Source organism: Chlamydotis macqueenii, chromosome Z (assembly GCF_036417535.1).
Source record: "Chlamydotis macqueenii isolate bChlMac1 chromosome Z, bChlMac1.mat, whole genome shotgun sequence".
Lineage (NCBI taxonomy): Eukaryota > Metazoa > Chordata > Aves > Otidiformes > Otididae > Chlamydotis > Chlamydotis macqueenii.
Window position 1 is genome coordinate 49,748,181 of NC_141593.1, and position 22,740 is coordinate 49,770,920.

The window sequence follows — 22,740 nt, forward strand, 5'->3', positions numbered from 1 at the left end:
TCGCGTCTCCTCCGCCCCCGCGCGGCGGCCTTAAGGCGCACGCGCAGAGCAGGCGTCTTCTGTCAGGTCGCTCTGACGTGTCGACGCCGCGGCCCAGCCCGGGACGGGGCGCCGGCGGTACTGGTACCGACCTGGCCGCGGCTGTTAGCCCTTTCGGCCGCGCTCCGCCATGTTCAACGTGGAGACCCTGGAGCGGGCCGAGCTCGGGGAGAGCCTCCTCACCTGGGTGAGTGCCGCGGCCGCCAGGCCCCCGCCTGCAGCTGAGCCGCCTGACAGGAACGCGGCTCCGTGCGCCGCCCGCCCCGCTGCCGCGGCCCTGCTCCGGCAGGAGAGAGGGGCCTCACCTTGCCTGCCCGGCCCCCGCCAGGGCCGCGCCCTGGCCCTCGGGCCGGCTGCAGCCCGACCGGTATCGGCGGAACCCTGGCGGACCTGCCCCGCCTCAGATGGCCGCGGCAGGGCAGGAGGGCCGGGGGCTGCCCGGGGCGGGGAAGGGGAGGCCCTGCGGCGCCGCCGCCGCCCCCACCGCCTTAGCTCTCCCCCAGCAGCGGGGGAACAAAGGAACTGACGCACCGGCAGGGCAGGGGAGACCGTGGCCTGCGCCGGCGCAGCCTTGGGGAAGCGCGCCCGGGTGCGCCCCTCGCCTGGGCTCGGCAGGCAGGGTAGTGCCGGTAGCCGTGATCCTGCCGCCGCCGCCCGCGCCCTTCCCGGCGTGGGCCCAGCGTGCCCAAGGCACCTATTTCTAACCAGCCAGCTACGTGCGGCAGGCTGCCTGACCGGAAACTTCATTTTTGTCTGTTTCTTTCTCTGTATTTTTAAGTAGTGCTTGAGCTTCGAGAGACAGAATTCATCTATGAACTTGGAGATAATACAGTATCAACCTAAGAATTACCTTTTCGTATTTTAATGTTCGGAGCTTGGTCCATAAACATCTTCGGGTTGTGCTGTCATTCACAGAAAAGCCGAAGTGCTGTGGATATTGGACCTGGCTTTCCAGCTACTCTGTAATTTGAGCAGTGACTGTAATATAGCTGTGAAACTTGTATTTCTGTAGCAGCTGATTTATTGGTTAGCAGTTTGAAACCACTTGATTTGTTTTTTGGGGCTGTTTGTTTGGTTTTTTTTTTTTCCCTCCATAAAGAAAACTGTCAAGGAAGCACCCACTGTATGAAACTTTGGAGTACAACTTATTGCTGAAGAGAAACAAATTTTGTTTTAGATGCTAAGCCTGTGCAAGGCCAGAGCTGGCTAAAGCTGTGCTGGTGATGAGTAAGTTACTGGGAAATGGCAGATTAGGTTTCTCTGTGCAATTCAAAAGGAAAAATTCAGTGATTGTTAGAGGTGAGCAACTGGTGAAGGTTTTGGGGAAGAGTATGCTTCAGTGCTTTGTACAGGTCTAGAATAGGTAACCTCGTTTCGCTTTCCTTCACCTTCCTGTCAGTCTTTGCATCTTTGTTGCAGTTGGCCGCTTGTCCTTCTTTTGGCTTCCCATGCTTTCTTTTTTCGATATTAGGAATGAAACTCGTCTTACCAATAGAATTCATGAGGAGGTCAATGTGTGTGAATCCTGGCAAAGAAAAACTAAGAGGCTCAGTGCTAGGAGAAAGGGGAGCGTTTACTGGGAGGTGATGGAGGAAGATCTGTTGCCATATGCTGCTAGTTTCCATGCGTTTTCATTTTTGCTGTTTTAGATACACTCTCCTTGCACTCTCTGACAGTAAAGCAGATAATTCCAATGGGAGAAGCATGAGCTTCAAGGTTTACCTAGCAAGTGGTTGCAGTCCCAATGCGGTCTTAACTCACCAGATTGCCAAGTAGCCAACAGACTAGCTCTTGCCTTTATGTGTGAGACTACTGCACCCAAAACATCTAAACTGCTGCAGAATGAGAGAGATAGAATTTTCTCTTTTATGGTGTTGGCCTGTTTTGAGTGATTTGAACTGTTGATAATACCCGTTATCAAATTGAGGTTGGACAAACTTGTTAATGACTTGAAAGTATTTTGTTGAAGTACAGCATCTGTACAGAAGTCCATATTGAGTCTGAAAAGATTTGAAAACTAAAAATATTCCAATATTCTCTTACTTAAGTATGGTGTTCAAATTTGATTTTGAGGTGTTAGTATTTCAGTAAAGTTTCTTTTAAAACCTGTTAAGGTTAAGGTGTTTGCTAGCTAGCGAGGGAAATCACAAAATGCAGAGTCATAAGGCAGTGGCTACTTCCCTGTTTCCCAAAGTAATTCTTTGTACAGCCAAATACAGTACAAACTAGTGATTTATATGTGTTTCAAAGGATTGTTTTGTCAACTTCTGCACATGTTCAAATGCAATGGAAGTTGAATTACTCTTGATAGAAAATAAAATAAGAGTCACCAGTTCCTGTTTGTGGAGATGAAGAGGACAAGTCTATCTGTATGAAGTCTATTCAGTGTTAGTGAAAATCTCTACTGATTTTCTTGCATTAAACAAAAAAATAGTGGAAACAACCAGTGATTTATTTGGTTTTTTTTCCTTACCAGTTTTGAAGTTAGTAGTTGAGACACTTTACTGTTACCCTTGAAAGTAATTTGAACTTTTTAGAAAGGCTAAACTGTTGAAAAAATTATGTTGGCACAAAAAGCTGTCCTGGAATAGTAGACATAAAAATGGAAAGCTTAGAGAGGGAAATCACAGCAACAGAAAAAGTATTGTGGCATTGACCATCTGTAGGAATTATTACTCATTCATATGGACATATTTGAGCAGTAATTAGCATTTACAGTCTTCAGTCCTGAAACTGTACCTATCCAGTGGAATCTTGTCCTGTCTGTAGTAATGGTCCATGCAGGTCCCTTTACATTTCTAACCTTCACACCCTGTCAGATTTTGAGCTGTATCTTTTTTGGTTAGCAGAAATATTGATAAATCCTTCTTAAACAGTATTAGAATTAGTCAACACATTTCTTAGATGAATGTGTGGAGTTACAAGTTATTTTCACGATTTCAGTGTTTCTGTGTGACTGTGGCTTTGAAGCAGACTCAGTAGAAAAAATAAAAATGAAGAAAGGTGGTTTCACTTTGTTCCAGGATACATGAAACTTGCAGAAGAGGCACTGAAGTTTCTTAGTCCTCAGTGAAAATGACTGTATGAACAAAATGTTTGGGGTTTTTTTTGCCTGCCTTTCTCTCAAGTCCCGTAATGGTTCTTGGTAAACCGTTCATTTAGGTCAGAGAATAGAGCTGTCTTAATTGCAGTTTACACGTACCTGAGATGTTCAGTCTTTTCCATTATGCCAGGGAAGCTGGCTGTTCTTAAGAACTGGCTTGACCTCCCGTATCACTTGCTTCGCATTCGTATAGAAGTACTTGAACTGGTTTGTCTATGTTTTAAGTAGAGTAGATACGGCTTTCCACAAGTCTGAGAACTTGTTCAGCCTAAACTGAATATTTGCACCGATGGATGCAGGTGAGAAGAAACTACTCCTCCCTCTGACAACTCATTATTTTAATGAATGAGAATATGCCTCAAGTCTTTTACCTTACATGACTGCAATTCCTGTTCTGGTAGCTTTAAGCTGAAGCAAACTGCTTACCTGTAAGTATGTTTTGTTTTATTCTTTAGTATTTCACCAACACACCAATTTTTGATGTTACACTCTAGCTTGGAGTGTAATTATCAGATTTTTTTTTTTTTACCTCTTCATCAGAATTGTCAAATGGATTCCTGAATCATATTTATTCAGAATTTTAAACAACTAAGAGAGCTTTTGTTTCCTTCTGCTTTAGTAGGTTACCAAAATGTTATTTTGAGGCAGCCAGGGTAGTGGCAACTCCAGTCCAGCAAAGGACTGGAGCCCAACTAATGACATATCAAAGCTGATGTTTATACTTTAGGAGTGTTTGCAGCCTACTGTAATTGCAGAACTATTACTCTACCAAAAATCTACTAGAAGCCTCTTCTGTGGCTGTTCTACGCACTGTGGTATAATTATCCAAACTTCACTGCAGCAAAAGCAGTTTAGAAATATATGGCTGTGAGGTAAACCTGTAATGATACAAAAAATTGTTTCAGCATTTCTAATACAGATTCACAATATGTTTTCTGTTTCCTGTGGACTGGTCCATGGGAACACACAGGTGTTTTTTTCTTTTTTTTCTTTGTGTAGCGTGCCAGGAGTTCTTTTAACTCATACATCACTGAATCATTTCTTAAAACACAGAGAGTATTCAAATGTGCACATGGCAGTTACACTTTAAATATGTCTATATCTGAAGTCTGTGCGATGGCTACAGGCTTTTGCTACGTAATCTGAGAAATTTTGTTTTGTAACATAAAGCTAAGATGTGATACTGACAAGATTGCTCTGCTTTGGTATATAAACGGGATTCCTCAAAGAGAGGTCACTGCTGTCTGGTTATAAGTAGCAGATTACTGTGGAGATGTTGTGAACTTTCCTTCGTTATGATAAATATGTCTTATTTTGCTGTATGCTGTCTCCACCAAGCTGCATTTTGCCTGGTTTCTTTCTCTTTCAATCCTCAAGGCCAAATACAGTTTCTGTGGTAGACACGTTAAAACTTTTATAAGTGAGAATTTTGTAAACACTGTACAAGACCTCTGTTTGTGTATCCTCCATTCTAAAAGCACTTTGACTTTTTATGTGCTATCAGCCTTTTGACCTTTCTTCATTTTGGCTGAAAAATCTTCTCAGTACAGTGTATCTCTGTCTTCTGTGCGGTGGCCTGTCCCCAGCTGGAAGGATTTGCCCGCGTTAGTTTGAAATACAGAGACCATGTGACCAAGTGCTGAAACAGGTTTTAATTCCTCAAGGCAGCTGCTTATAAATGCTTTGTAGGCTTGCTTTTCAGAGAGGTTCAAATCTGTTGGAATATACTAGGAAAGCTGTGTGTTCTCTTACTGTCCACCTACCTACTTTCTAGACTGTTCTTGATCCTTGTGCGTCTGTGGTTTTAAGTACTCTTCTGGTTTCTTGTAGATGCAAAGATTGTAAGAAAACTTGCTAAGCCTGTTTAAGCTCTTTCTTGTTTCAATCCTTGGTCATTGACCACAAAGGTGTAGGGTTTCATTTTCTTCTGATGATATCATCACATCAGCATCTCTTACCTCTTGAAGAAAACCTCAAATTTCAGGAGTGGTTGATTGTGCTGGTGATGATAGCAGGTCAAGAAGATAGTTCTGTTAGAACATGTTGCTGTTCAGACAGAGGGGAAAAAACGCTGGGCTTGCCAGCAGTCATGAAGCATGGGTCAAAGTATCTGGCAGATCACAGCCCCTCCTCTATCTGCTGTGACAAACAAGTAGGCTGAGCACCCTTTTTTATTTTTGGTTACCTCTCACTGAGATGGTAAAGACTTTGTTGCTGCACCCTTTTAGGAGTATGTCTGAGTGTGATATTCTGAGCATATAATTCATTCACTTTGAAGGAGCTGGGGTGTCTAACACCGTTATTAGATTACAGGAATTTTTTTTCACCTATTGCTGAGAGGTCAAGCAGAGGTAGATGAACTTCTCTTAAAGATTGTACTGTAGACCAAGTGATATAAGGCTGATAATATATGAATATGATAATTAAAGGTACAGTGTGTATGAATTTCTCCCTCCTTTTCCCCCCATGCCCTTCTTTTAAGTCAACAACAGGAAAGAAGGCTGAGTTTGAAGGTGCAGACATTATCCTTCATGTGTGCATTTTGACACTGTGTTAGATTTTAATTCTTTGGGGCCTTGTCCCAAATTCTGCCTTTTTTCAATTTACTCCTTTCTGAAGAGCTGCCCTATAGCAGTGGTACATTTATAACAATTGCTAGTTCTCTGAAGGAAAAAAAAACAAAACCAAAAACATTTAGATGTGGTTCTGTATGTGCTGAATTTCATCTCCCAATTCTGCCTCCTCGTTTTTGTGGGGGGAGGGGGGATTGCGAGATGTTTCTTGGAGAATAAACAGATTTTGCTGCTGAGAACTATGAACCTTAAGACAGTATAAAGGAAACAACTTTTCTGTTAGCTTGTTAATCTTAAGGTGGGAGATGAGGAGAGAAACCTGTTTCTAGCTTATTTTTGAAATACTTAAACAGTTATTTCAAAGGTAAAGTCAAATTGTGAATTTTGCATAATTATCTTTGGTTTTTTTTTGTTACTGTGAGACCATTTTGAGGCTCTTGAACTGGGGGATAATATTCTGACATTCTGTCCTTCCTGGATCATCAGAAGTCCCTGCTGCAATGTATTTGACTTCTATAGAGCAATTGCAGACTTTAAAGTCATAGGTCAGGGGAGGAAGAAAAAGAGGGGCCCAAGACTCTTTTACGCATGTTGCTGTCTGAGGACTCTTGAGTACTCTGATAACTTAGAAAGACTTAACTAACTTCCGTTTGCCTTCAGCTTCAGGGCCAAAGTCCAGGGTTGCTTAATCAATTTAATTTGCAAGTCCTAGTCATTAATTAAAAAAAAACACATGATGTTACTGGCCACACAGCAACTAATACTAGCACAAGGGTAGGCCAGGAATGTGTGGCTGGAAGTCAGGGGAGGAGGGTAGTAGTGTCCTTGTTGTGGCTTTTGTTCTCAACAGCCTGGCAGGTCCTGCCATACAGGAAGAGGAAAGGGATTAACTCCTTCCCCAACCTACTGGTGAAAGCAAAATGAAATTGTAACTAAAATGTTTCACTAACATTTTTTTGAGAATAGTTCACTAACTTTTGGAATATACAGGCATGGCCAGAACCTATCACTCTTGAAGAAAAGGTGGGATTGATACCAGACTAAAAGAACAAATTGATAGAGTTAGCTCCAAGTTAGTGGATGATGTGCTCTAATTATAATCACTATAACAATGTGTGAAAATGTAAACCTTGAGAAAAGGAACTACTGAGTCATAAAATTTAACCTGAGACAAAACAAAGCTCCTTAAAGGATGCTCCAGGAGGTGCTAAGCAAAGATTTTTGCAGCTGTGACTGGCATACCTTGAAGGAGTACGGATAAACCAGCAGTCACCAGCTGAAACCAAGATAAGGATCTTAAGAAATTTAGAAGCAATGAGTCAAGACAAAACCCCCAGAGGACCACCGACCCATTTCACTACGCCTGCGCAAAGGATATTAAAATATGCTGAATAGTTCCCAGGAAATGTGATGAATATACTAATAATTTCTTGGAAAACTTATTACATATGTGTGTAACAGGACAATATAAACTTTGACTGAAACCACATTTGGCATGCACGCTAGGAGGAACTATCCCCTATGCATCCAGCGCGGCAATAAAGAATGCCTGCTTTCTGAAACTCCAAAATAAGTCTTACAGAGTTCTTCTGCAAACTTTTACAGTAACATTGGTAGTGGTTTCCTTCCCTGAAGAATATGCATGTGCTGTTTTCCTGGCTGCCTTACTTTGCTATGGATAACTTAGTAATTCCTGTGAGTTACTCAGTTCTTCTCATTTGGCACAATGAACAGGAGACAGTATGGAAAGGAGGAGAAAGAGCTTTTCCCTCCACCAAAACCTAACGTTAAAAGGGTGGTGGGGAAGGACCAGCCACCACTCCTGCATGTGGCAGGCAGAAGTGTCTAAATAAATACAGAGCTGGAGCTGTGTTTCAGTGGACTAGCTGGGGCCACAAAGGGATGACAGGTTTTCAAAGGGGACACACAGGAAATGTTTTCAGAGTGCTGCATGTAGTGGAGCAAGTATTGCACAAAAAGATGCATTGTAAATCTGATAAAAATGTGCTTCATCCCTAGAATTTGTAGGACTCTTTTCATGCCATTTAGCTGCAAGCTTCTTTGCAAGTGTACATTACACTGCAAATGTAGTGCTTTATGTCCTCTGTGGAAGTCCTGTTGACTGTTTGGAGCTAAATCTCTTAGGGCAGCTAAGTTTAGGTACTTAAGCTAAACAACAAGTGGGTATGCATGCCTCACATGATGTATGTTTGAGGGGCATTGGATGGAGAAATGAGCATCTGTATTTTATTCATTTCACAGTTGTCAAGTATTTAATGGGTTATAGCCTTTCCTACATTCCTGGATTACATAAAAGAAACTTTTGAGTGAACTTGTTTGCCATGGCAGCTGGGTATCTATAGTTTTACTTCAGGATAAGAATAAGTAGGAATAAGTTTGTGTTTAACTCTAACAGAGATTATAGGGGCTTTTTATAAATTCTACTGCCCCTTTTGTGACTAGCAAAAAAAAAAAAAAGCCCAGGAGGACTTGATCAGTCTGGCATGCACAATTATTTTATTTCATGCACAATGCCAAAAGATGGCAGCCTGTTCTGTAGTGGCTCCTGCCTTTCTTAGCAAATCATGGAATTTCATCAGCCTCTGAAAAATCTTGTTCTGTGTACCTACACAGTCTCCATGAAGTTCAGGAAAATGTTTGCTGAAATACAAATCCTGGAAATGGAGAAGACTTGAACTACAAGATAGGCTAAATTTAGTGGTGTGCTATGCATCTGAGTTACCAGTTCTAGAATCTAAGTCTGAAATCTTTTAGCCTGATGAAGACTTACTGCCAACTCTCTCTGAATCCTGTCTTTTAGCTGCTAAGTCTTTCTTACTCTTGTGATCCTGTGAAAGACTGTTTCCACACTGATCAGAAATTTTGTACAGATGATATTTCAGTAGAACTTAGTGCTTTTGGATTCATCTTCTGTGCCTCTGGGGGAGAGTTCTTTATTCCACCTGTCAATAGAGACAGTACTTTTCATCTAAATTATAGGTGCAAGAGGGTGGAGTTGTGGGCTTTAAATAGTTATTCTTCTTTTTCTGTATTTTGCAAGGGAAAACTGTCATCTATGTTAACTTTTTTTAAGCAACATTAGAAATATGGACTACTAGCATGCAAAGTTTTTCTGGCTAACCACTAGCCAAGAAGTTAATGGACTTTGCTTTGCCTTATGCTATCAAATAGAAGCTATGCTTTGCTACCTGTCTTTTATCTTAGTATGGATCAGTTTGGGCACATTTACCTATTGTTATTCAGGTTTCTAGCCTGGCAGTCTTCATTTAGGATAAGAATTTCACCCTTTTGTTCATTGAACACTGTTCTGCTATTTGCATTTAACACTGTTACAGTCAGATTTCAGATGAGAGGAAGGCCCCCCTTTGTTCTAGCCGACCTCAGACGAGTCTGGGAGTCTAGGGGCAGCTAGACTAACTTCTCACTGCAGATTTGATCACCTCAAACAAGATTAAGACACAAACGAGGTCAAATGCCATGCAACCAGACTTAGTTTTATTATAAAAAGGGGAATGATAGTAGCGATAGGACAGAGTGGAAAGAAAATGTGGAAATTAAGCAAGCATTTGGGATAGAGTTGCAAGAATAGTCACCACCATGGATTCATGGCATCCCGGGGGTCCCAATCTCGGTGTTTCGGCGGTGGGCGATTGTGTCAGTGTCCCAGGGGTCCATATCTCTTGATGGTTTGGCAGTGGGTGATCACATTGGTGCTTTTCTTTGCTGGACGATTACAGCAGGGCTTCAGTGGTGGGCGATTGCATTGGTGTTTGGCGATCGCGTTGGTGTTTGGCTCTAGCGGTGGGCGATCACTGTGAGAGCTTGTCTCAACAATCTTTTTATCCCCATTCAAGGCCTGTGGCTTCTGACCAGCTCCATGTCTTCACATTTCTGTACCTGTGTACACACTTCATGACCCTGGCCCCGCTCTTCACACAGTTGTTACATAAATCACAAAGCAGGCATCATCTGCGGCCTTGCAGTCATAAACAATTCCAAACTGGGGGGGTCTCTGTGGTCCTTATCTTATCTAGCAGTCGGACGAGTCTTCCATTTAGAAAAGCAGTTCCAGTCTGGGGGCTCTCTGTGGTCCTTATCTTGTCTAGCTGTCAGGAATTTATCGCTTGGCCAAGTGATCCTTTGAGACAAAGACTCTACAGTTCAGTCTCTCACAAACACCTACTTTTAGAGAGCAGTTCCATTATCCTCCTTTGGTGAAAACTTCATGCATCCCAGTGCTATGGGTTGTATTATCATCTAGGCTTCTGTGAGTCAAAGAGTGCTGAAGACAGAAGATATCCTACACTTCCTATATTTAATGTGACATAACTTTAATTATGTTATTTTGTCAACTCTGGGTAGTAGAGATGGAAATTTTTGCACTCAGTAGAGGAAGCTGGTGGTTCACCTGCTGTAAACTCTGCCATTTATGTTTTCTTGCACGAGAAGATGTTTCTAGTCTTAAAAGGCACTTTTCGTGATTTCTAAAGTTTGTTGGTGCTTAGTGAAGTGTGAATGTATGTAACCTATAAATGTGGGTGCATTGAGGTAATGTTTGGCAGTTTTGCACTTATTAATAGCTTGTATTTTGAGAAAAGTGAAAGCATCAGTGGTAAATACTACTTTTAAATAAAACATGATTAAGTAGGTGAAAGCTTGGAAAGAACTATTGTTTTACAGTGCTGTGTTAGGCCTTCCTGTTACACATCGTATTTTCATTTTATCTGTATTGCAAGTGCTGTGTACTGTTCTTTTTCATGAACTAGCTTATCTGGCTTTCAGCTGAAAACAGGAATACATTCATTTTCTGCCCAGGAGTTGGTAGATTAGCTTATCTTCTCATGGATGTTTCTGAAATGGTTAAACCAAATACTATTCAGACTTGAGACTCAGTTCATTATATCTTAGTAATGTGCCGTACTTGAACACTTCAGTTAGCAACAGTTTAGCGGCAATGCCAAGATACTGCAGTGATAACTGGTTTACGCTGTCACGGCTCTCTCGTATAACAATCCTTTAATAAGTAGGCTTTAGTCAAGGTATCTTTTCTACTTTCTGCACTGTGTTTCTGCAAAGGAAATATTTAATCTTTGGAAAATGTATACTATGATGGAAATATTTTGATTGCGATATTTCCTGGCTTTGGCCTATTCAGGTACTTGGGGTCAAACACAATATGTATAAAAAGAGAAGGAAATTAATAAAAATAACATTAAAATAATTTTCCCTGAAAGAATCCCAGCCTTGGCCAGGATTATGAAGATCTTACCATTTCACTGTTTGCCTAGTTGAGTGCCTAATGTTATGCCTGGATTACAAAATAACTGTTGAAATTTTAATAAGCAATATCTGATGACCTAAAAATCAGTGAAAACATCTGGAAATTCAGATCCTGGAATAAAACTGTTGCTTGTTGGAGAGTCTAGATTCCCTTTGTTTTGTGCAGTCTGCTGCTGTCTTGGAAAGCATGGAAAAAATGGCTTACGGTGTGAAAACACTGGAACAGGTTGCCCAGAGAGGTAGTGGATGCCCCATTCCTGGAAACATTCAAGGCCAGGTTGGATGGGGCTCTGAGCAACCTGATCTGCTTGGAGATGTCCCTGCTCCTTACAGGGGGGTTGGACTAGATGACCTTTGAAGGTCCCTTCCAACCCTAACTATTCTGTGGTTCTATGACTGTCGGAGGAGAAGATAGCGATGCTAGCAAACTGGGAGGAGAAAAATGGATGAAGAAACCTTGAAGTTGTCCAGAAGCACAGGATCTGATTAGAGGATGGGAATTCAATTCTCTTTGACAGGTCTGGTTCAATACAAGAGTTTGGCATCTGAGAAAGAACAACTTTCTGTACTACATAATTGGCTTACTGTCCTGAAAAAAAAATGGTCTGGTTTCCTCCAGGAATTGAAGGTAAGTGAAATTTGTTTTAGTGGAATTATTGCGGATCTCGTAGGTAATATCGTCTGAATGAGGATGGAAGTATCCAACACTCCTTGATCTTCTGTGACAATTGCCCTTTCAGGTGTTCTTGCTAATGGCTTTAGTGGTGATTCTCATCAAACCCAGTGAAACCGGTTCCTTTCTTGTTCTTTTAGTGACTTCTCCGTGTCTTAGCTGTGTGATCTGTTTCTTCTGTGGTGATACAGTATTGTTCTAGGCTCTATGTTGCAGCTAGTTGTAAGTTTACATAGTTCAAAAAATGTTGGGAATTAACGGTAAATAATTCTAAATGATCATTTATAGGTTGGGGAGTATTTTGCTCTGATAAATAACTAATAGGGAAACAGGATGTTACCTTTTATTGTGTTTGCACATTAATCAGTCACAGTGTTTTGTCTGCTAAGAACCTCTAATAAAGACTTCAGATATTATTCCAAAAGAATACTTAAAAGCTCTATTATGCATCTGCACCAGCAATAAAAACCAAGCTATGTATATAATCACTGTGCAAAGAGCAGATCTTTCATTAAATTCTAGTGCTGAGAAGGGAGAGGTGCCGGATAACTTTTTTTTTTTTTTCTTTGGGGGGAAAAGAGGGTTGGTGGTTTTGTTGTTTGGTTGGGGTTTTTTGTTTGGTTTGGTGTTTTAAATTTATTTATTTATTTATTTTCTTCAGCTTCATGGGATGCTAGATTCCCCATCACAACTTTATTCCCTGATCTTCAGCCTACTGTCTTGGGAACTGAGTGTTTATCCAATTCTCTGACCTTCATATCAAGAGTATTTTTCATGAAGCACATTTCTGCTTCCTGTCCTTAGTATTTAACAAGTCCTCATTAGTAATATATATAATCTGGAACTGTAACTTGGATTTTCTAAGTTTCTGACTTCCTGCAGCAATTATTTAATCCCCAGTGATAGCCTCCTTCACATTGAAACAGTCACCTGCTACTCCTTATTTTAGAGTCTGTGTAAAAACTCATGTTTATGGCCACGTGAATCAGAAGTCTGTATTAATATTTAATAAAATGAAATGAGAGAACCCTTTTCTATCATTACATGATAGTTGATGGAAGGTGTGAAGGCTTACTAAGGCTAGTGGTTGAGCCAAGTAGTTAGTGTTTTTTTTCCCTTGACTCTTGTCTGATAGAAACATAGAATAGTTAGGGTTGGAAGGGACCTTCAGAGGTCATCTAGTCCAACCCCCCTGCAAGGAGCAGGGACATCCCCCACTAGATCAGGTTGCTCAGAGCCCCGTCCAACCTGGCCTTGAATGTTTCCAGGAATGGGGCTTTCACCACCTCTCTGTGCAACCTGTTCCAGTGTCTCACCATCCTCATTGTAAAAAAATTTCTTCCCTATATCTCGTCTAAAACTACCTCCTTCTAGTTTAAAACCATTACCCCTTGTCCTACCACAACAGGCCCTAGTAAAAACTCTTAATACTTCAATACTTAAGTATTGAAAGGCTGCTATAAGGTCTTCCTGGAGCCTTCTCTTCTCCACACAGGACAACTCTTTCTCAGCCTGTTCTCATTGGAAAGATGCTCTAGGCCTCGGATCATCTTGATGGCCCTCCTCTGGACTCGCTCCAGCAGGTCCGTGTCTTTCCTCTACTGAGGATCCCAGAGCTGGATGCAGTACTCCAGGTTGGGTCTCACCAGAGCGGAGCAGAGGGGCAGAATCACCTCCCTAAGACCTGCTGGTCACACTTTTGATGCAGCCCAGGATGTGGTTGGCTTTCTGAGCTGTGAGTGCACATTGCTAGCTCATTTCCAGTTTTTCATCCACCAGTACCCCCAGGTGTTTCTCAGCAGAGCTGACTGCAGTCATTGCTCAGCCTGTATTGGTACCGGGGCTTGCCCCAGCCCAGGTGCAGGACCTTGCACTTGACCTTGTTGAACCTAATGAGGTTCACATGGGCCCACTTCTCAAGCTTGACCAGGTCCCTCTGGATGGCATCGGTCCCTCAGGCATTATGTCAATGCTCCATATAGTAGTATAGGAAGTGGATATAAAAGAATTGAAACAGGGAATAGGAATTAATTTACAGCTTTGGGGAACTAACGATGGGGACAGTATTGCACACAGTCAAGAAGCAGGAGCAATTCCAGCACGGTGAGAGAGGAGGAAACACATCACAGTGCACAGGAAGGGCAGGGTTTTAACAGCTGTTACTGAATAGCTGTTTAGAGGCACACACACACAAAAATATTTGATTCTTTGTCTCCACAGCTGAACTCTGCTTCTGCATTGCCAGATTCTTATAGTTCTCCCTTCTGGAAGATGAACTCTACTGTCCCTTAGAGTGGTTTAGCCACTTTAAGGTTCTACACCTTTAGAGTGGTGTAGAACTATCTGAGAATAGTATAGGTATAGGAGTTTAACTTTGTCAGAAATTTGTAACGCTGTTTCATGTAGGATTTTTTTAAAGAAAATTTGTTACTTTCATCTCTCTGAAGGATATGAAAAGGATATAGTTCATCTGTTTTAAGAGCTGAATAAATGTTTTGTAGCATAAATTTGACACCTTAGTTGAAATATTATGCTGTGTATTCCTTTCCTATGCAAGCAAAGACATTTATTACAAATTTTAAATGTATGTAAAGAAACAAGTAATATAGTTAGTTTTAGTCTTTCTTTCTGTTCTTTGTCATCTAACTGAAAAGCTTTACTGTCCTCAATGGCAATCCTACATGTATGACTGTGGGGAAAGAGTTCAGACTGGTGCCCTGAGCCTTAGTGATAGTCTTGAACTTTTCTTGAGCATGAAATATTCAGGAAGCATGATGATAAAATTATTTAGAAAACAGCAGAAAGTATGCATCTTGTTTTTCTGTGTCAGGGAAATAGGCTTAGCAACCTATCTTTTTCTGTCAGTATAGTGGTATCTCCTATGTATACTTTTATTTAGTTAAGGAAGTGTTTCATATATCAAGATACAAAATAAACTTTTAAAAATCTGATTGGTTTGCTGTCTAAAGACCTCCTTAATGTCAGTATTGCTTATTTGAAAAGAGCATTTCACTTTGTCTATTTTTGAAAAATCATGATAGTAGCTCTTCGGTGACTTTCGTATGTGGCTATTGTGCAGCAAAATTATTTAAATTTTCATTATTTAAAGACATAATATGCAAAATTAGAAGCAAGTTTTCATTATCTGTACTTGATATTTTTATCCTTATAGCTTCTTGAGCTTCAAGTATAGGCATCTATGATGTCATTGCAGGTTTTTTCCTAGAAAATACTATTTTCTATTGAATGTGTTGCTGAGTTTGTGGATACAGGCTCAGAATTGTCTCTGTATTCTTTCAACAGTACTGCCACAATTCAGAGACTGTAGGTAAATTCCATTTTCTGGTGATATGGCAATTTGATGCTAAGTTCTGTTAGTGAGGTAGTTTTCATCTGTAGGTTGATTCTTTTTCCACCTACCCACACTGATTTTCGGCTAGTGTCTTGGCAATCTTGATTCTCTGGAGAAGAAGTGAGAAGCTTTGTTTTCTGGGTAGCTCAGACCAAGCTATAGGAAAATCTACTGAATCTGAAGTGTAGAAGTCACTTCTGTTGGTTTTGTATGCCACACAGTAATTTATTCTTGTACTCTTGGAACATGAACATCATTCATGACTCTTCGTTGGTGACTGTTGAACTTGCTCAACTGCTCAACAAACATGGGCTGAGAGCTCATTTTTTTGGCTCTTCATGGACATCATTGCTGGGGTTTTTTTTCCCTATTCACGTGCTAGGTTTTTTCCTTCCAGAGTAAAGGAAAGAAAGGAACATTCACTAGGTGCTTTTCTCCAAATTAATGTTAAATGTAAGTGTCATGCCAGAGTGCTTACATGACACTCCAAAGGTATTACGAGGATCTGGATATCGTACTCTTATTTTTTTGGGAGCCTCCTTCTCAAAAAAGGACCTGCAAAATTTGCCACTGTTACATAAATTGTATTTTACTGTAAGATACATATCTAGAGGGCATTTATTGGGAAATGGCTTGGACCAGTGTTAGCATTTCAAATGCCACTAAAGCACGAATGGTTGTACATTACATTCAGAAAAAAGTGATTGATATATCTAACATTCATGTATCCTGAAACTGCAAGCTCTCTTGTAGGCTTTCATATCCCTGGTGCACAAGTAGTCCTTCCTACAAATAAGCCTGGGCTTCGCCTAGGAGGAGGATAATAGCAGAGAGTATTAGGCAGATACCCTCCAAATGACATACCAAAACTGTTTTCACAAAATTCATCCACATCCTTTAAAAACAATGTTCATTTAAAGTATATGATCAAATAACTTAGATCAGCTGAAAAGACTGTGCTGAAGCAGAAAGGCTCTTTTCTGCACCAAGGGAGTAAAGGAAAAAAGAGCTTTGTCTTGTATATTTGTACATTTGCTAATATAGTAGGAGGAGGGTTTCAGATAACCTGTATGCTGTATGCATAAAAATGGAGTTGATGAATAGAAGCTGTACAGAAATTATGTGTATTGATGAGTGTTTTTTTTAAGGTGTTCTTTTTACTCCTGTGTAATCTAGAATATTACACAACATCCTCAGAAAATTAACCTTAGGTTGATCTCTGTGTGTTCAGTGTGCAGTCTGCGGAGGGGAATTGTTACAAACTTAACTCATCTTTAGTCATGAGTAATTCTGTCATTGAACAGCTCAGTCCTGTGGTCCTTGCCCTTCCCATTCAGAATTGCAGCATTTTTGAGTCCTAGCTTCCATCTGAAGACCAGAGGGTTGCCATTATATAGAGCTTACTGTCTGTCACTCTGTTAATATAACACTCCAGACTATTCAGAATGCTAGTAGTGCATAGACCTGTTAGGGTTTAGCAGCATTGTGGTCTCTTCTCCCATCTGATAGCACCCCTGTCAAGTTTGGAGTATGTATGTCCCTCTACATCTGGTCTTCTGATTGTGGGGAGCCTATGAGAGTTTTGTGTGATCAGTGTTACTTCTAAAAGCTGAGTTTCTTACATATGTTCATTGAGAGAATGTACTTGAATATACACTCTAGAAGTACTTGAACAGGACAACAGGTTGTCCAGTGACGTCCCAAATTAGAAAATGCTGTGTAAAATTTGCCTTTTGGGGAATATGCTGCTGTTCTTTGTAGCAAAGTGTACGAGTTCACGAAAACAAAGATGCTAAGCCCCGTCAGTATTTCATTTTCTTGGTGGCTGTTAAGTCTGAAGCGTCTTCATTCCTAACATGTACACTAAACACATAGGGTTTACTCTGCTCTATTTGCTGTTTGGTAGCATATGTTTTTTATTTTGGAAATCCCTTGACATTTAAGTAAGAGAAGATAACCTTTACCTTTCTCCCGCAGATCCAGACATTTAATGTTGAGGCACCATGCCAGACCGTGGAAGACTTAACGAGTGGGGTTGTGATGGCCCAGGTTCTCCAAAAAATGTAAGAAATTGTTTAATTAAATACACACAGTTTTAATATCCATACATTTTTGTGTATTTTAGTTCAAACGTGGCTGGTATTCCATAAGGATGTGGCTTTTCCTGTGCTTAGATAGTACTTTAATCTGGAACATGGTGGTTTTTTCTCCGGAAGTTTCAAATAACTATCTCAAATGCAAAGAAAAAAAACCCTTTTGTTTTAAGGAGGCATTTGTTCAAGTGTGAGCTTACTGGAAAGCAAGTTGGATTAAAACTAAGCTTACAAATTCAAAGTTTTTTAGAAAGTTAAAAACAGTGCTACGTAAGGTATTGGCTCTGATAATTGCTTGAAACTACAGTCAGTATGTCAGTAATGTTAGAATTAGTTTCATCAATAGAGCTTCTGTGATAAACTGAATGGAACTGTGAATTTATTTGTTTGAAAAGATACTACATTCTTGAAAGTATATGAAGGAATAATAGCTGTTACACTAGATACTTTTGTTCTTTTGAACTTCAAAATTAAATAAGATAAAATACATTAGTTCAACATTTCAGTGTATTCTGGAGTGTTTCTGGGGACTACAGATGTGCAACTGAAATGTAGCTATATACAGAATTACCCGTTTTCCCAGAAACACAACTTTTTAATAATTTATTAGAAACCTAAGTGGTGTTTACCAAAGTCAACAGTCCAAATTGAGCCTGCCAGTTCCTACACACCTTTTTAAAAAAAGTTCTGCTTTATTTGTTTTAATGTGACAAGGGTACTGCCTTGAGTGTAAATGCAGAAAAAAGTTTTCTGTATGATTTGTTGAAAATGAGAAGTAGACAGATACAGAATAGATATGAACAGCTTTCTGTTAGAGGAGTTCTGGTTTGCATCAAAGAATCATAGAATAGTTGACACTGGAATGCATCTCTGCAGTGTTCAATCCAACTCATCTGCTCGAAGCAGAGTCTGCCAGAGCAAGTTGACCCAGGATTGTGTCCAGTTAGATTTTGAGTTTGTGGAGTGATGGAGACTCTGCAGCCCCTCTGGGTTACCTGTTCCAATATTCAGTTGCCCTCATAGTTTAAAGAAGGGGTGGGGGGGAAGGCATAGGGGCATTTTTTTTCTTTGTTTAGATGGAAGTATTTGTCTTTCAGTTTGTGCCTGCTACCTCTTGTCTGTTCACTGGACACCACTGACAAGATTATGTGAGGGTATAAAGAAGAAGGAGCTGTAAGGTATTTATACACAGGATTGGTAAGATCCCACTGAGCCATCTCTTGTTGAGTCTAAACAGACACAGCTTGCTCAGTCTCACCTTGTATGACAGATGCTCCAGTCTGTTGATCATCTTAATGGCCCTTTGCTGAGCTTCCTTGTTATGTCCAGGTCTCTCTCCTACTGGCAGCCCAGGACATAGCACGTCAGATGTAGTCTCACCAGAGCTGAGTTGTACCTTCCTTGGGCTGCTGGCAATACTCTTCCCAATGCAGCCCAGGGTGTAGTTGGCCTTCTTTGCTACAAGTACATATGGCTGGAATGTATTCAGCTTGATTTTTATCAAGCTTCTCTGCAAAGCTCTGCTTTCCAGCCAGTTGGTCTCCAGCATATACTGCTGCATGAGGTTTGCACTTACCTTTGCTGAAAGGTTCCTGTCAGCCCAGTTCACCAGCCTGTCGAGATCCTTCCAAATTGCAGCGCAACTATCAGGTGTATCAAATACTCCTTCCAGTTTTATATCACCTGAAAACTTGCACCCTGTTCCATCATCTAGGTCACTATTAAAGATATTTAATAGTATTGACCCATTGGATATGTGGCTAGTGGACTGGCCTCCAGCTGGACTTCATGCTTTTGAGCCTGCCAGCTCAGCCATTTTTTCAGCTCACCTCACTGTCTGCTTACCCAGAAACATGCTTCATCAGTTTGGTCATGATGATATTATCTTGGTCAGATGGTCTGTAGTGCTCACCTATAGCAGGGTCACCCTATGTTGATCTGCCTGTTCATCCTGACCCATAATCTTTCACATGGGTCATCATCCATCCCAAGGCAGAGCTCATTCATTCCCACTGCTCTCTCACATAAAGGGCATCTTGCTGTTGCTCCTTCCCAGCTTGTTCTTCCTGCAGACCATGTATTCATTCATGGCAGCAGCTGTTTCATGTGAGCCATCCTGTCATGTCTTCATGATCCCAGTGGGACTGTGGCCTTCTTAATTAAACACAGAGCTCTGTTCCCTCCTATTAGTTCTCCATGCAGCATGCATTAGTGCACAGGTATTTCACATGTGCATCCAGTCCCGAGAATGAGACCTTTTCCTGTAGAGTTTTTCTGTAGGCTTTTCCTTATTTACTGCATGTGCTTAGAGTGACCTCACTTCAGCACTGTTTTGTTGACTATGAAGTATCTTTTGTTCATGTCATTCTACACCCTTTGCTTCCCAACAGAGTCCACTAACTTTGTCATTGATGTTTGGTTGTATTCCCCATCTCTGTTGTTCCTTGTTTAAAACTGTTCTTACCAGGTTGGCCAACCTGTTAGTGAAGATACTTGTGCCCACTATAGTGAGGTGGATCCCATCTCTTCTAAGCAGTCCTTCATTCTCTGCTCCAAGCTTGAGTTCGCAGCTGGTGGTTGACTTGCAGCACCTGCCTGCTCCTCAAGCCCTTCGCAACTTGAGCTTTGACCATAGCTTCTAGAGCCATGTAATCACACTTGGTACTTTGCAGGTCTCCCTAGCTATATAGCTGGTGCCCAGGTGGAAGAGCAGAAGGAGTAATAGTTGAGGGCTGGACAAGCTTTGCCAGTCTTTCAACAATGCCATGGATTCACGTGCCTAGCAAGCAGCAAGCCTTCTTAGATGATGAGTCAGTCAGAAGATGAAGGTCCTCCATCCTTTGCTAATGCTTGCCAGTTCCTTCTTGTGCTGCTGCATGGCTCAGGTTTACTGAGCCCACTGAATGTAGGAGTTCTTTAGTTTACCACGTTTATATGTAAAGGTCAACTAAGCAATTCTTAGTTCTTCCTTTGTATCCTAGGTAATAATTTGAATCTGACAAAATCAGTATTTATTGTCTTACTTTCTGATAGTTGTGCTTCAGATTTGCCGTTTTGCATGCTTGTGCAATGAATACATTGATTCTCATCTGGAGATTTGGCAATCGTAAAAAATATTGCTAAATCTTGACTGCATTCCTGTTGATATGAAGTGCAGCAGCAAGCTGATCTTAGATTGTAAAACAGGAATGATAACATGAACAATTTTTGAGGGGAAATACTATTGCTTCTTTATTTTGTAGTAACATAAGATGACTACAGTTGATTTTTGAAGTAGATACCAAGTTATACAGAATAGCCAAACATTTTCTGTTTCCCTGGACATGAGAGATGGGAACATAGGCCAAATACAAGGGTAAGCGTTGTATGATTGACTAGAAAACTGATCAGAAGCATACTGACAAAGCCATTTTAAGTATTCCGTCTTGAAAACAAACACAAATTCAGCACTGGCAATGAAATCCTCCTTTTGCTCCTTCAAACAGATAGCACAGGAAGAATAATTAGGAATCGGGCAATGTTCAATGATGTGAAGCAAGTCTAGAGCAAGCTTTTCCAGTCTACCATTCTTTTTATATTAGCAGTGCTGGCTCCCTCTCTGTCCTAAGAAAGATGACCAAATGGAAGAACATCTTTACAAGTATAGATACGTGTAAGAGCAAGACATCTGGGTGCTTAAGGTTGTTTGGAAAAGTCATGCAGTGATGTTAAATAGCAAGGAGCAAGCACAGCCTGAAACTGCAAATAGATGTCATTTGCAGTGAAAAATTGAACAGTTGTGGCTCTGACATGAAAATCTCTCAACAAGTTAATCTTCAAAGGACAAATTTGTTGTCTCGACTGGAAACACAAATCTTAAATACTGTTACTTTTCTTGCATCAAGAAGGGTATTCCTTGAAAGCTGGGTGTCTTTCAGGATAGCTGCCTCCAGTGTAGAATTCTTCATCAATGTGTATTCTTTGAGGCTAATAGTACTAATACTAATTACATAAATGTGAGAGGAGAGACTGCTGAACAACTTTTGAGTGCATCGGTACTTTTACTACAGTAAAATAATTGATATTTAAAAAACAGCTGAAAAGGCAGAATAATATATCAATTGAGAACTAGAAAGAGTTTGCTATGAATGAAGAAAATGCAGTCAGTGAAGAAGACAAATTAAGTGAGGTAGAGCATTGATGAAAATTGGAAGATGTTGGGGTCATTCAGTGATCAGGATATATTTTTGTAGGAGAGTAAAGATAGCATTTCTTCTTCAAAACTTCAAAGTTTAAAAGCCTGAACTCTGTATTCTTCCTGTTTTTTTTTTAATTCCCACCTTCATAGAAAGAGTCCATTAGTGCTTATGAGGGCAAGAGTTAGTGGAAACAAAATCACAGAATCATAGAATAGTTTGGGTTGGAAGGGACCTTTAAAGGTCACCTCATCCAACCCTGCTGCAAATAGCAGGGACATCTTTGACTAGATCAGGTTGCTCAGAGCCCCATACAACCTGGACTTTAATATTTCCAGGGATGGGGCATCTTCCACCTCTTTGGGCAACCTGTTCCAGTGTTTCAACACCCTCATTGTGAAATTTTTTTTTCCTTATACCCGGTCTAAATCTACCCCCCTCTATTTTAAAACCATTACCTCTTGTCCTATCACAACAGACCCTTCTGAAGAGTATCTCCCTGTCTTTCTTATAAGCCTCCTCTAGGTACTGGAAGGCTGCTATAAGGTCTCCCCGAAGCCTTCTCTTCCCCAGGCTGAATAGCCCCAATTCTCTCAGCCTGTCCTCATAGCAGAGGTGCTTCAGACCTCTTACCATCTTCGTGGTCCTCCTCTGGACTCTCTCCAACAAGTGCATGTCCTTTTTATGTTGGTGGCTCCAGAGTTGGATGCACTCCTCCAACTGGGGTCTCATGAGAGTGGAGTAGAGGGGGAGAATTGCCTCCCTCGACCTGCTGCCCATGCTTCTTGTAATGTGGCGCAGGATATGGTTGCCTTTCTAGGCCACAAGCGCACATTGCTGGCTCATGTCGAGCTTCTCATCAACCAGCATGCCTAAGTCCTTCTCCTCAGGGCTGCTCTCAGTCCATTCTCCACCCAGCCTGTATTGGTGCTTAGGATTGCTCTGACCCCTGTGCAGGACCTTGCACTTGGCCTTGGGCCCTTGTTCTCATGGGCCCACCTCTCCAGCCTGTCAGGGTCCCTCTGGATGGCATCCCTCCCCTCCAGCATGTTGACGGCACCACACAGATGGTGTCATTGGCGAACTTGCTGAGGGTGCACTCTATCCCACTGTCCATGTTGCCGACAAAGATGTTGAACAGGGCCGGGCCCATTACGAACCCCTGAGCAACCCCACTCATCACTGGACATCGAGCCGTTGACCCAGAACTCTTTGGGTGCGGCCAATTCCTTATCCACCAAGTGATCCATCCGTCAAACTCGTGTCTCCAGTTTAGACAGAAGGATGTCATGTGGGACAGTGTCAAATGCTTTGCACAAGTCCAGGTAGACTATGTCTGTTGCTCGTCCCTTGTCCACCGATGCTGTAACCCTATCATAGAAGGCCACCAAATTAATCAGGCATGATCTGCCCTTAGTGAAGCAGTGTTGG

General features: G+C 41.3%; 2 protein-coding genes across 4 annotated transcripts in view; both read left to right on the forward strand.

Moving 5' to 3' along the window:
• The window catches only part of LOC104474853 (purpurin), a 226,954-nt gene that overhangs the window by 194,155 nt on the left and 10,059 nt on the right, over positions 1 to 22,740 (forward strand). The window lies entirely within an intron of this gene.
• The window catches only part of HOOK3 (hook microtubule tethering protein 3), a 101,251-nt gene continuing 78,540 nt past the window's right edge, over positions 30 to 22,740 (forward strand). For all 3 annotated transcript variants that reach the window (XM_086771228.1, XM_086771227.1, XM_086771229.1), the window contains exons 1-2: positions 30 to 226; positions 17,019 to 17,104. In XM_086771228.1, the coding sequence (XP_086627354.1) occupies positions 170 to 226; positions 17,019 to 17,104 (143 nt within the window). In that variant the 5' untranslated portion in view covers positions 30 to 169. The remainder of the gene's footprint in view (positions 227 to 17,018; positions 17,105 to 22,740) is intronic.